Source organism: Microcaecilia unicolor, chromosome 9 (genome assembly GCF_901765095.1).
Source record: "Microcaecilia unicolor chromosome 9, aMicUni1.1, whole genome shotgun sequence".
NCBI classification, from domain to species: domain Eukaryota; kingdom Metazoa; phylum Chordata; class Amphibia; order Gymnophiona; family Siphonopidae; genus Microcaecilia; species Microcaecilia unicolor.
The window spans coordinates 217,636,880-217,650,394 of NC_044039.1; the positions used below are offsets into that span (position 1 = coordinate 217,636,880).

At 46.2% G+C, this 13,515-nt stretch overlaps 1 protein-coding gene across 1 annotated transcript in view; it reads left to right on the top strand.

Annotated features, from left to right (window-relative positions):
* STON2 (stonin 2) overlaps positions 1–13,515 on the top strand; it is a 257,064-nt gene that overhangs the window by 76,356 nt on the left and 167,193 nt on the right. Inside the window, exon 5 of the mRNA XM_030213724.1 lies at positions 10,419–10,595. Within this exon, the coding sequence (XP_030069584.1) occupies positions 10,419–10,595 (177 nt within the window). The remainder of the gene's footprint in view (positions 1–10,418; positions 10,596–13,515) is intronic.

The following is a 13,515-nucleotide window of genomic DNA, read 5'->3' on the forward strand; positions in this document are numbered from 1 at the left end:
CACCCAAGAGGGCACTTCTAAAAATGTTAGAAAAATATACAAATACCTCCCAGGTGCATAGCTTCCTTACCTTGGGTGCTGAGCCCCCCAAATCCCCCCCAAAACCGACTCCCCACAACTTTACACCACTACCATAGTCCTTATGGGTGAAGGGGAGCACCTACATGTGGGTACAGTGGGTTTTTGGGGGGGTTTGGAGGGCTCAACACTTAGCACCACAAATGTAACAGGTAGGGGGGGATGGACCTGGGTCTGCCTGCCTGAAGTGCACTGCACCCATTAAAAACTGCTCCAGGGACCTGCATACTGCTGTCAGGGAGCTGGGTATGACATTTGAGGCTGGCATACAGGCTGGCAAAAAAGGTTTTTATTTTTATTTTTTTAGTGTGGGAGGGGGTTGGTGACCACTGGGAGAGTATGGGGAGGTCATCCCCCATTCCCTCTGGTGGTCATCTGGTCAGTTGGGGCACCTTTTTGAGGCTTGGTTGTGAAAATAAAAGGACCAAGAAAACCCGGCGAAATACTGATTAACGCCGCTTTTTTTTTTCCATTATCTGCGAAAGCTGGCCATCTAGTAGCCACGCCCATGCCCGCCCATTTCCCGCCTTCATTACGCCGCCGACACGCCCCCTTGAACTTTCGCCAGCTCAGCAACGGGAAAGTGGTGATACTGTCAAAAAAGCAGTTTTCGATTATACGGATTTTGCCGCTTTTGAGAGATCGCCGGCCATCTCCCGATTTATGTCGGAAGATTCCCAGCGATCACTTTCGAAAATAAGCCTGATAGTAACATAGTAGATGACGGCAGAAAAAGACCTGCACGGTCCATCCAGTCTGCCCAACCAGATAAACTCATGTGTGCTACTTTTTGTGAGTACCTTACCTTGATTTGTATCTGCCATTTTCAGGGCACAGACCGTAGAAGTGTTGCCCAGCACTAGCCCTGCCTCCCAACCACCAGCCCCGCTTCCCCCCACCAGCTCTGTGTGTGTGCCATCCATGTTCTATGCAAAACATGACTTGTACTTTTCTGCTTCGTATTCTTATAAAGAGGTTATTTATGCTGATATTAATTTATTGATTTATTAGAATTTATTGACTACCCGTATGAAGAGATTCACCCAAGGTAGTGTACAGTAGGTGCAGTTTAACATAAAACTTACAATTTTGTTAACTGCATAACAATAGTAAAATAACCAAGAATAAACATAAATACAATAAACGAGGTAAACTTGAAAACAGTACATTGAAACCTAATAATTGAACCAGTGGCGTTCCTGGGGGGGGGGGGGGGGGGGGGGTGCGGTCCGCCCCAGTGCACGCCGCTGGGGGGGGTGCCACGCGCGCTTGTCCGTCGTTCGTTCCATGCTCCCTCTGCCCCCGAACAGGTTACTTCCTGTTCCAGGGCAGAGCGGGAGCATGGAACAAACGAAGGACAGGCGTGCGCGGCAGCCCCCCAGCAGCGTGCACCCAGGGGTGTCCTTTCGCCGGGGGGGGGTCGCGCTGAATCGGGGGGGGGGGGGGGCCACGCTGCACCCAGGGGACGGGGCGCATCGGCGATCCGCCCCGGGTGTCAGCCCCCCTAGGAACGCCACTGAATTGAACTACTGTGAAACAATATAAAGAAATATACACATTTACATGTGGTCTAAGACTAGCCGGCTTCTTACAGAATTACCCAACAGTAGTAGCTCAAGGTGAGTTACATTCAGGTACTCTGGATATTTCTCTGTCCCAGGAGGGCTCACAATCTAAGTTTGTACCTGAGGCATTGGAGGGTTACGTGATTTGCCCAAGATCACAAGGAGCAGCAGTGGGATTTCAACCAGCCACCTCTGGATTACAAAACCAGTGTTCTGACCACTAAGCCACTCCTCCACTAGCAACATTGTATCTAGAATCTCAAACAGTAGCAACATTCCAGAATCTCAAAAAGTGGCAACATTCCATGTAGAATCTTCAATAGTAGTAACATTCCATATATTTATTTATTTAGATTTTGCTCACACCTTTTTCAGTAGTAGCTCAAGGTGAGTTACATTGAGGTACTCTGGATAGTTCTCTGTCCCAGGAGGGCTCACAATCTAAGTTTGTACCTGAGGCAGTGGAGGGTTAAGTGACTTGCCCAAGAACACAAGGAGCAGCAGTGGGATTTGAACCAGCCTCCTCTGGATTGCAAGACCAGTGTTCTAACCACTAGGCCACACCCCCACTATAGCAACAGTCTATGTAGAATCTCAAATAGTAGCAACAGAATTTCAAATAGTAGCAACATTCCATGTAGAATCTCAAATATTTATTTAGATTTTTGCTCACACCTTTTTCAGCAGTAGCTCAAGGTGAGTTACATTCAGGCACACTGGATATATCTTTGTCCCAGGAGGGCTCACAATCTGAGTTTGTACCTGAGGCAGTGGAGGGTTAAGTGACATGCCCAAGATCACAAGGAGCAGCAGTGGGATTTGAACCAGCCTCCTCTGGATTGCAAGACCAGTGTTCTAACCACTAGGCCACACCCCCACTATAGCGACAGTCTATGTAGAATCTCAAATAGTAGCAACAGAATTTCAAATAGTAGCAACATTCCATGTAGAATCTCAAATATTTATTTAGGTTTTTGCTCACACCTTTTTCAGCAGTAGCTCAAGGTGAGTTACATTCAGGCACACTGGATATATCTCTGTCCCAGGAGGGCTCACAATCTAAGTCTAGTTGAGTGTCGGTAAATATCAGCAGATAGCTGCAGACAGACAATTTAACCGGGCAGGATTCTTTCCTGCCTGTCAAATCACTGAATATGGACCACCCCTGAGTTTATAAGAAATTAGTTATGAATATGTCCTCATATAAATATAAATAAAATGCACAAAGGGCTCTTTTACCAAACCGTGCAAGCAATTCCCACGTGGCAATGCCGACGATGTCCATTCAAAATGAATGAGCTTTGTCGGAATCGCCAGCGTGGTTTAGTATAAGAGGCTCTAAGATAATAAAAATAAGACCCCAGCGGAGGCAAGGTGCAGGCAAATTTGCATTATTAGGACTGTAGTTGGTTTACTATTAATTGTTTTATTTAAATTTGTATTAATTCTCAATAAACGATAATCCAACCAATAAGACATTGAAACAGCGTCATCCAACAGGACTGTGGAGCACAGTAAGTTAGTTTAAATGCTCTTGCTGTTTGTAGCTTGTTTGTTCCAGATTGTAACCGGTTACAGTACACTGAGCAGGGATGCAGATGTGTGTATTTACACTCTTCGGGAATAGTCCGCCAGAATTTACTGCTCCCAGAACCTCAAAAATGCAGAATTCAGGGCTAAGTGTATGCTGACATCTGGATCCATACTATTGAACATAGAAATAAAGGTTAATAAATAACAAGTCGCGAAGGGCGACAAAAATGATAGCGGGGATGGGACGACTTCCCTATGAAGAAAGACTAAGGAGGCTAGGGCTATACAGCTTGGAGAAGAGACGGCTGAGGGGAGACATGATAGAGGTATATAAAATAATGAGTGGAGTGGAACAGGTGGATGTGGAGCGTCTGTTCAGGCTTTCCAAAAATACTAGGACTAGGGGGCATGCGATGAAACTACAGTGTAGTAAATTTAAAACAAATCGGAGAAAATCTTTCTTCACCCAACGCGTAATTAAACTCTGGAATTCGTTGCCGGAGAACATGGTGAAGGTGGTTAGCTTGGCAGAGTTTAAAAAGGGGTTGGACGGTTTCCTAAAGGACAAGTCCATAAACCACTACTAAATGGACTTGGGAAAAATCCACAATTTCGGGAATAACTTGTATAAAATGTTTGTACGTTTGGGAAGCTGCCAGGTGCCCTTGACCTGGGTTGGCCGCTGTCGGGGACAGGATGCTGGGCTCAATGGACCCTTGGTCTTTTCCCAGTGTGGCATTACTTATGTCCTCTACTTGGCTCACTTTTATTACATAGAGCAGTGATTTAACCTATTGTGATGTCATAGTGGCTCATTCCACCAATAAGAGCCAACCTCATTAGTGATGTCACAATGGCTTGATTGTATAGAATGTTTGTACGTTTGGGAAGCTCGCCAGGTGCCCTTGGCCTGGATTGGCCGCTGTCGTGGACAGGATGCTGGGCTCGATGGACCCCTGGTCTTTTCCCAGTGTGGCATTACTTATGTACTTATGTCCTCTACTTGGCTCACTTTTATTACATAGAGCAGTGATTTAACCTATTGTGATGTCATAGTGGCTCATTCCACCAATAAGAGCCAACCTCATTAGTGATGTCACAATGGCTTGATTGTATAGAATGTTTGTACGTTTGGGAAGCTTGCCAGGTGCCCTTGGCCTGGATTGGCCGCTGTCGTGGACAGGATGCTGGGCTCGATGGACCCCTGGTCTTTTCCCAGTGTGGCATTACTTATGTACTTATGTCCTCTACTTGGCTCACTTTTATTACATAGAGCAGTGATTTAACCTATTGTGATGTCATAGTGGCTCATTCCACCAATAAGAGCCAACCTCATTAGTGATGTCACAATGGCTTGATTGTATAGAATGTTTGTACGTTTGGGAAGCTCGCCAGGTGCCCTTGGCCTGGATTGGCCGCTGTCGTGGACAGGATGCTGGTCTCGATGGACCCTTGGTCTTTTCCCAGTGTGGCATTACTTATGTACTTATGTCCTCTACTTGGCTCACTTTTATTACATAGAGCAGTGATTTAACCTATTGTGATGTCATAGTGGCTCATTCCACCAATAAGAGCCAACCTCATTAGTGATGTCACAATGGCTTGATTGTATAGAATGTTTGTACGTTTGGGAAGCTCGCCAGGTGCCCTTGGCCTGGATTGGCCGCTGTCGTGGACAGGATGCTGGGCTCGATGGACCCTTGGTCTTTTCCCAGTGTGGCATTACTTATGTACTTACGTACTAAGTTGAAAAGTATATTTATGTTTTATTACACTTGATATACCGCCTTTACAAAAACATGGTCAAAGCAGTTCACAATAAAAATGATAACATTACTAAAAAGATAAGGGGGAAAAGGAAACAAGAAATACTGATAGGAAAGAAAATCAGTCATACAGGGAAGTCTGACAGAAAGACACAAACAAATAAAATAGGACATTGTCCTTCAATGGACTTTGCTACTTTGCTACAGTCACAGCGTTGGTGTGAAAGTGGATCGCTAGGCAAGTTAACTGCAGAAGCGAAAAAATGACACTTGAGAAGGGCAGGGAAAGCTCTGATCTAAGAAAAGAAGGTACGTGGGCCAAAGAGTAAAAAGCGGAGGACTGTGTGGTCTCATAGGCCTCCTTTTACTAAGGCGCGCTCACGTTTTTAGCGCATGCTAAAACTGTAGGCGCGCTAAACGTTAGAGACGCCAATACATTCCTATGGGCTTCTCTAACGTTTCGTGCGCCTACTATTTTAGCATGCGCTAAAATCGTGAGCGCACCTTAGTAAAAGGGGGCCGTAGTGAGCAAACCTGGGGAAGGAAGAACAAGACGGTGTGCATCAAGAGAACGAGCAAGGGTATAAGGCATGTAGCAGTCCCCCTAGTTAGTTGGGACTAAGGGTTACCCAAAGGTGGGTGCGTAATCGATTTGTGGTGTCTATGGCCAATCTACACTTCTCCCTTCTTAACTTTATCTCACAGCACAGATTATGAAGCAGAGCTTCCCAAACTGTGCATTGCAACATTCAGATGGGGTCATGAAACCCACATTTTGGGTCACATCCTGGGTGGGCGCTCCATAGGACATCATTGTCTTGCACTGCCCAGGGGTCATACGCTTTTTGCAGCTTCGTGAATTGGGTTCACGGCTCCAGAAACGTTTGGTGAGCGATGTTATAAAGGGTTCTCCTCAATGAGTTTATACCTTAAGGGCTAGAATGTTAATAACGGGAACAAGAAGTGCCCTGTGCTTCTGCAACCCTAGGATGGACTGTGGCTCACAACAGATTAAGGGAGAATGTCAGTGCTTGTGTGGGCACATGCCTCCTGCAGCTGTTGTCCATTCAGAGCTGCTGCCCTGCTTCTGCCGGCCCTGAAGCACACTTCCCAGGTGCTCACCCCTGGTTGAGAACTGCTGTTCTAGGGCAACAGTCTGAGGGACCTTTGGCAAAGAGTCTAAAAGCCTTGCATCTCCCCTCTCCCTCCTCCCCATGGTGCAGCATCTCTTCCTTTCTTCCCTCTATCTCCTATGGTCCAGCAAATCCCTCTCTGTCTTCCCTCCTACCTCTCACCATGTGATCCAGCATTGCTCCCTTCCTCCCCTCCACTTCAGGGTCCAGCATCTGTCTACTTCCCTCTCCCCTACCTATGATTCATTATCTCTCCCTCCTCTTCAATTATGAATCAGTCCTGCAATCTCCCCATGGATTTTCTGGCACACAGCCTTTTCTGTTTAGGTTTTACTCTGGATACTAACAATGCCCACTAATTGTAACATTTTATCAGTAATTCAATATCCATATGAAGAGCACAGTTTATATAATTACTGTATAATGTTTTTTCTATATATTGTTTTTTCTTCAGACCGTCAGAGGTAGACTCAAAATCACTTGTAAATCACCATAACATTATTCTTCTATGGTGACAGAGTTCTAACCTTTTTCGTCATAGGTCTCAAATATTCATATGTTCATAGTATTCATTTTTTTCAAAAAGTTTTTATATTTTCCAATCTTTCAAAGTCTTTAAATATATATATCCACAAGGGAATGGAATAAGTTTCTTTTACTTAGCTTTTAAAGATGCAAGGTGGGGCAGCATACCGGCACGTGCTTCGCCAGCAAGGCTTTTTCAAGGTATGCCCCTATAAAAAAGCAAATCATACAGGTCTTAATTTAGAAAAGAAATATCCTCTCTCTTTAGACAATATCTTATCAGTTTGTTACCTTTATGTCTCAAAACACGAGTATCCACTGTTCAAAACCCCGGCCAACAACATGGCCGCGGTGTTTATTCATTACTATTTAAAGGTACGATCACATGACCCTCCCAGCCAATACCAGTATATCATGGTATTGCGGGCGAAACACATGTCGGTATGCTGCCCCTCCTTGCATCTTTAAAAGCTAGGTTTTACTCTGACCAGATAAAGGAAAATCCAGACTTCTGGTAAGATTAATACTCCACTCTTATATGCTGAAGGTGATGGGAACCTTTGTGTTAGTGAGGCCCCTCACGAATAAAAAAAAAAGACTATCCCCCCGTAAAGCATTTAGCTGGCCAGGATCGGCACCTGGTCGATTACATACATACATAGTAGATGACGGCAGAAAAAGACCCGCACGGTCCATCCAGTCTGCCCAACAAGATAAACTCATGTGTATACCTTACCTTGATTTGTACCTGTCTTTTTCATTAAATGCCTCATAACTAGCTATCCGGTGATATTCTGCGGGGGATAGCCAGCTAACTCCTGCTGAATATTGCCGGGTAGTGGCTAGCAGCTAGCCATTTATATCGGGCAATATAACCGGCTGTTGATTTTTCAGCCCCACTTTAGCGGCTATATTTGGCTACATGACTACATGGGATATCTTTGTCCGGTTTGAACGTAACCGGCTAAAATACTGAGCAGGTGGGATTGCAGAGTCGTTTATGATTCTTGCAATACGCGCCTACACCTAGCCATGTTTGCTTCTGCAAGGTAGTGCTGGAATCCCAGGGGGCGTGTCGGCAGTGTACTGAAGGCGGGATAGGGGCGTTGTTAAGAGATGGGCGTCCTCGGCCGATAATGGAAAAAAGAAGGGCGTCCTTCACGAGCATTTGGTCGACTTTATTTGGTCCCTTTTTTTTCACGACCAAGCCTCAAAAAGGTGTCCGAACTGACCAGATGACCACTGGAGGGAATGGGGGATGACCTCCCCTTACTCCCCCATTGGTCACCAACCCGCTCCCACCTGAAAAATAAATTTTAAAAACATTTTTTCCAGCCTCTATGCCAGCCTCAAATGTCATACCCAGCTCCATCACAGCAGTATGCAGGTCCCTGGAGCAGTTTTTAGTGGGTGCAATGCACTTCAGGCAGGCGGACCCCAGGCCCCCCCCCCCCCCACCTGTTACACTTGTGGTGGTAAATGTGAGCCCTCCAAAACCCAACCGAAACCCACTGTACCCACATGTAGGTGCCCCCCTTCATCCCTAAGGGCTATGGTAGTGGTGTGCAGTTGTGGGGAGTGGGTTTTAGGGGGGGTTTGGGGGGCTCAGCACCCAAGGTAAGGGAGCTATGCACCTGGGAGCAATTTGTGAAGTCCGCAGCAGTGCCCCCTAGGGTGCCCGGTTGGTGACCTGGCATGTGAGGAGGACCAGTGCACTATGAATGCTAGCTCCTTCCACGACCAAAGGGCTTGGATTTGGTCATTTTTGAGATGGTCATCCTCGGTTTCCATTATGTCCGAAAACCAGGGACGACCATCTCTAAGGACGACCCAAGGACGACCATCTCTAAGGTTGACCTAAATGTTGAGATTTGGGCGTCCCCAACCGTATTATCGAAAGGAAAGATGGACGCCCATATTGTTTCGATAATATGGGTTCCCCCCCACCTTCCTTTAGAGATGGACACCCTTAGAGATGGTCGCCCCGTTCGATTATGCCCCTCCACGTGTAGCTTTTAATGGAAGAAGCATTAACTAGCTAATCACACACACAAGGAGTAACACCAGCTGCACATATTATAGCAGGACTTGCTTATCCAACTCCTACCTTACCTGAGAGAATTTGTATGGACCTTTCTGAATCCATGTGCAATTTTTCCTTAAGTTCTTGCTGTATCTCACCTTGAGTGAATTTCTTTAAAGACAGTAAATAAATCCTAATAAACAAATAAAATAAATGAACTGTCTAAGCACCCAAACTATCCCCCCCAACTGCCACTCTACTTCGCAAACTGCCCATCCCCACCCCCAAACTACCTCTTGGAACTGCCATAACACCCCACATAATGCTCCCACACTAAAACATATACCCTGTAACTGACCCCCCCCCCCCCCAAAAAAAATGCCACACTCCCTAAACCTACCCCCTGTAAACTTCCTCACCCCAAAGAACTAAGGGGTCATTTTACAAAGGAGCGCTGAAAAATGGCGGCAGTGTAGGCATGGGTTTTGGGCGCGCGCAGAATCATTTTTCAGCGCGCCTGTAAAAAAGGCCTTTTAAAAATTTTTGCCGAAAATGGACGTACAGCCAAAATTTAAAATAGTTGCGCGTCCATTGTGGGTCTGAGACCTTACCGCCAGCCATTGACCTAGGGGTAAAGTCTCGTGTGGTAACCAAGAGGTAATGACCTACGTGTGCCAAATGCCACTCGGCACACGTCCGATACACGCGGCAGAAAATAATTTTTCGGTGGGGCGCCAAAAATGAAATTAGCGCAAGAGCCAAGCGGTACACGTGCGGTAACTCCATTTTGGCGCGCATTGGGTGCGCCTAGACGCTTATGTGGCTTAGTAAAAGGGCCCCTAACTCCCTGGAACCTCTGAGCTGGTTTAAGCCCAGATGTGGTCACCGCTGTTGTCTATCTTTGCTACTTGCAGTGGCGCTCCTAGGTTGGCTGCCACCCGGGGCAGATTGCCGCTGCGCACCCCCCCCCCCCCCAGGGTGCAGCACGACACCTCCCTCCCCGGCGCATCAAGGCCCCCCCCCCCGGCGCAATGACACCCCCTCCCCGGCGCATCAAGCCCCCCCAGGTGCATTCTTGGCTGCTGGAGGATGCAGAGAGCAGCCGCACGACTGTTGGCTCCACTGGCTCCCTGCTCCCTCTGCCCCGGAACAGGAAGTAACCTGTTCCGGGGCAGAGGGAGCAGGGAACCAGCGGAGCCGACAGGCGCGCGGCTGCTCTCTGCACCCTCCACCAGCGTGCACCCGGGGCGTACCGCCCCCCACCGCCCCGCCCTTCCTACGCCACTGGCTACTTGGCTCTTGTCTTGTGGTCCTCTCTTGTTTTCTCTACTGCTCTCCTGTTTCTCCAACTACTCAGCTCCTCTCTCCTTGTCCTTAAAAGAAACGGTGTGCTAGTTCCCTGTTCCAAAACACACCTCTGAGTATGTACAGTAACCCCTGTAATTTCTCACCAGTTCCTTACTCCTTATGGCACAGTAGCTGGACTAGCCCATGTCCTTTCACCCCTCAGAGAACCAGTGCAAAGGCTGGGGAATCAGAGCCAAAGATAAAGAACTCAAACATGGCTGGTGTTTGTTTGTTTTGTTTTTTTTTCACCAATCAGAGTTTCATTCTAAAATGGGTCATGAGAGCCCTCAACTGCAGGGGTATTAACAAGTCTAATTACAATATTCTAGTGAAGCTTCTAGAAGTCTCTGCCATCAACCTAGAGCAGAACCTTAGAAGTCTCTATATGTAAACCAGCTGGCAGCAAAACAGCCCTGTGTGACTTTTACTCTTTTGGTCCTGAAAACAGCAGACAAGAATGTTCTCACCTCTGGCACCCAGGGGACACACCCTCTGAACTCTGAAAGCAGCTGGACAACCCACTCGGAGAACACCAGTCCCAGCATGGCTCCGTCCTATACTGACGTACCCTCTGCAGTGCTGGAGGAGGTGTCCAGTGAAGGGGTCTCAGGAGCAGAGTCTGTGGGTGAGTTCCATTTATGAACCGATTTTCCTCACTTTCCCACTGCCTGACTCACAGCCTTACCAGAATGCAGAAGAAGAAAGTAGGACCCTGAAAGGACACATAAATACAACTCTCACCACACACTGTGTTGTAAAATTGTGTGTTCAGTGTGAACCTTCCTATGGCCTCTAGTGAATCTAAATCAGAAATGTTTTTCAGAAACAGGGAAGGGGTAGAACTAGAGGACAACAAATTGAGGTTGTAGGGTGTGTAGACTTGAGAGTAACTTCAGGAACTGAAAGATCGTCTAGGGCACTGAGGGCTTCTTTTACAAAGCCTCGTAGGCGATTCCCGCGTGGCAAATGAGAGGAAGCCCATAGGAATTGAATGGGCTTCCTCTCATTTGCCGCACCAGGAATCGGTTGCCCGGCTTTGTAGAAGAGGCGCTGAATACTTGTGCAGCAGCCATGGCCCTAAGAGGCTTTTTTACGTTCATCATGTAGGAGATGGGCATCTGCCTCCCTCCTTCATAGATGTTAGGCTGAGGTTCTGGTTTCTAATTTGGGATATCAATAGAAATCAAACAAAATAAAACATGGAAAAGAAAATAAGATGATACCTTTTTTATTGGACATAACTTAATACATTTCTTGATTAGCTTTCGAAGGTTGCCCTTCTTCCTGAGATCGGAAATAAGCAAATGTGCTAGCTGACAGTGTATATATGTGAAAACATTCAAGCATTACTATGACAGTAAAATAGATACCATTGGAGATTCTACATGGAATGTTGCTACTACTGGAGATTCTACATGGAATGTTGCTACTATTGGAGATTCTACATGGAATGTTGCTATTCCACTAGCAACATTCCATGTAGAAGGCTGCGCAGGCTTCTGTTTCTGTGAGTCTGACGTCCTGCACGTACGTGCAGGACGTCAGACTCACAGAAGCAGAAGCCTGCGCGGCCACATTGATGATCTGTAAGGGCCAGGCACAGGCAGCTCCTTGTGACTCTGGGCAAGTCACTTAAGCCTCCATTGCCCCATGTAAGCCGCATTGAGCCGCCATGAGTGGGAAAGCACAGGGTACAAATGTAACAAAAATAAAATAGATACTATTGGAGATTCTACACGGAATGTTGCTATTCCACTAGCAACATTCCATGTAGAAGGCTGCGCAGGCTTCTGTTTCTGTGAGTCTGACGTCCTGCACATACGTGCAGGACGTCAGACTCACAGAAGCAGAAGCCTGCGCGGCCACATTGGTGATCCGCAAGGGCCGACTTCTACATGGAATGCTGCTAGTGGAATAGCAACATTCCATGTAGAATCTATAGAAATCAAACAAAATAAAACATGGAAAAGAAAATAAGATGATACCTTTTTTTATTGGACATAACTTAATACATTTCTTGATTAGCTTTCGAAGGTTGCCCTTCTTCCTCAGATCGGAAATAAGCAAATATGCTAGCTGACAGTGTATATAAGTGAAAACATTCAAGCATTACTATGACAGTCTGACAGGGTGGGAGGATGGGGGTGGGATAAGATGGAGGTAATATATATCTTATGCAAGTTAACCTACTAACATGATAGCGAATAAAGACCTGTGTGGTTTATCCAATCTGCCCAACAAACTTGCCAGTTGTATCTGCGTTTCTTGCAGGTTACACCCGTCTACGCCCTGTTTAACGTGTGAAGGTCATTTCATGTTGTTTTCATTCCATCCTCTTTCTATTTAAGGATCCGCTAGGTTTATTCCATGCATTTTTGAATTCTGTCACTTTTTTTGTCTCTACCACCTCCACTAGGAGGGCATTCAAGGCGTCCACCACCCTCTCCATAAAAAGTATTTTTTTCCCATCCCTTAATTAGTTGTCAAGTCCCTTATGCTGTCAAAACTCTTCAATACCTCAACACCATCCTTTCCAGAGCAGCCCTGCATAAAGCAGACATCATAATTTTCAGGGCCTCTTCCAACCTTTTTGGTTGAAAGGGGCCAAACAAATCAGTCTCCAACCGTGCCCCCAAGCTCTGTGGATGCTGATGTTGCACAATCAACTGGAAAAGTTGGAGAATAGATTGTGAGCTAAAAATGTGTGGTTATTGAACTTTCCAGTGTGTCATCTGCCAGCTGAAATTTTGCTGCAGGAATATTTCAAAGAAATACTATTATTATCAGATACCGACACTATAATTATTTCTTCATGCTATTATAATACCTAAATCCTCTGTTCTGCAGAGAGAAACAGAGAAAACAGGCAAAGGAGGAGGAGAAAGAAACAGAGAAACATGAAAGCAGATAATGGCCAAATGGCCCATGAAGTCTGCCCTTCCTCAGTAACCACCAACTCCTCCTTTCCTAGGGGATCCCACATGCCTGTCCCACTCTTTCTTAAATTCTGACACAGTCCTTGTCTCCACGACCTCTATCGGGAGACCATTCCACGCATCCACCACCCTTTCCGTGAAAGAGTATTTGCTTAAGATTCCTCCTAAGCCTGTTTCCTCTTAGCTTCATCCTATGCCCTCTCATTCAAGAGTTTTCCTTCATTTGAAAAAGGTTCACCTCCTGTACATTAACGCCACTGAGGTATATAAATGTCTCTATCATATCCCCTCTCTCCCGCCTCTCTTCCAGCATATACAGGTTGAGATTCATGAGCCTGTCCCTGTATGTTTTTTGACAGAGACTGCTTACTAATTTAGTAGCTGTTCTCTGGACCGACTCCATCCTGTTTCTATGTACAATCTTTTTTATTCAAGAAAACCATGTACACAAATATGCATTGATCGCTCAGACATAATACAACTTAACATACCCCCAACCCCCCCCCCCTTTTGTTCTAACAGTAAGTACTATATCTAGTCACACGGCTGTAATTAGAAGTTTAACAAGCGGCTTCTGGCAGCTGGGGTCAAGGGTATGTAGGAAAGGAG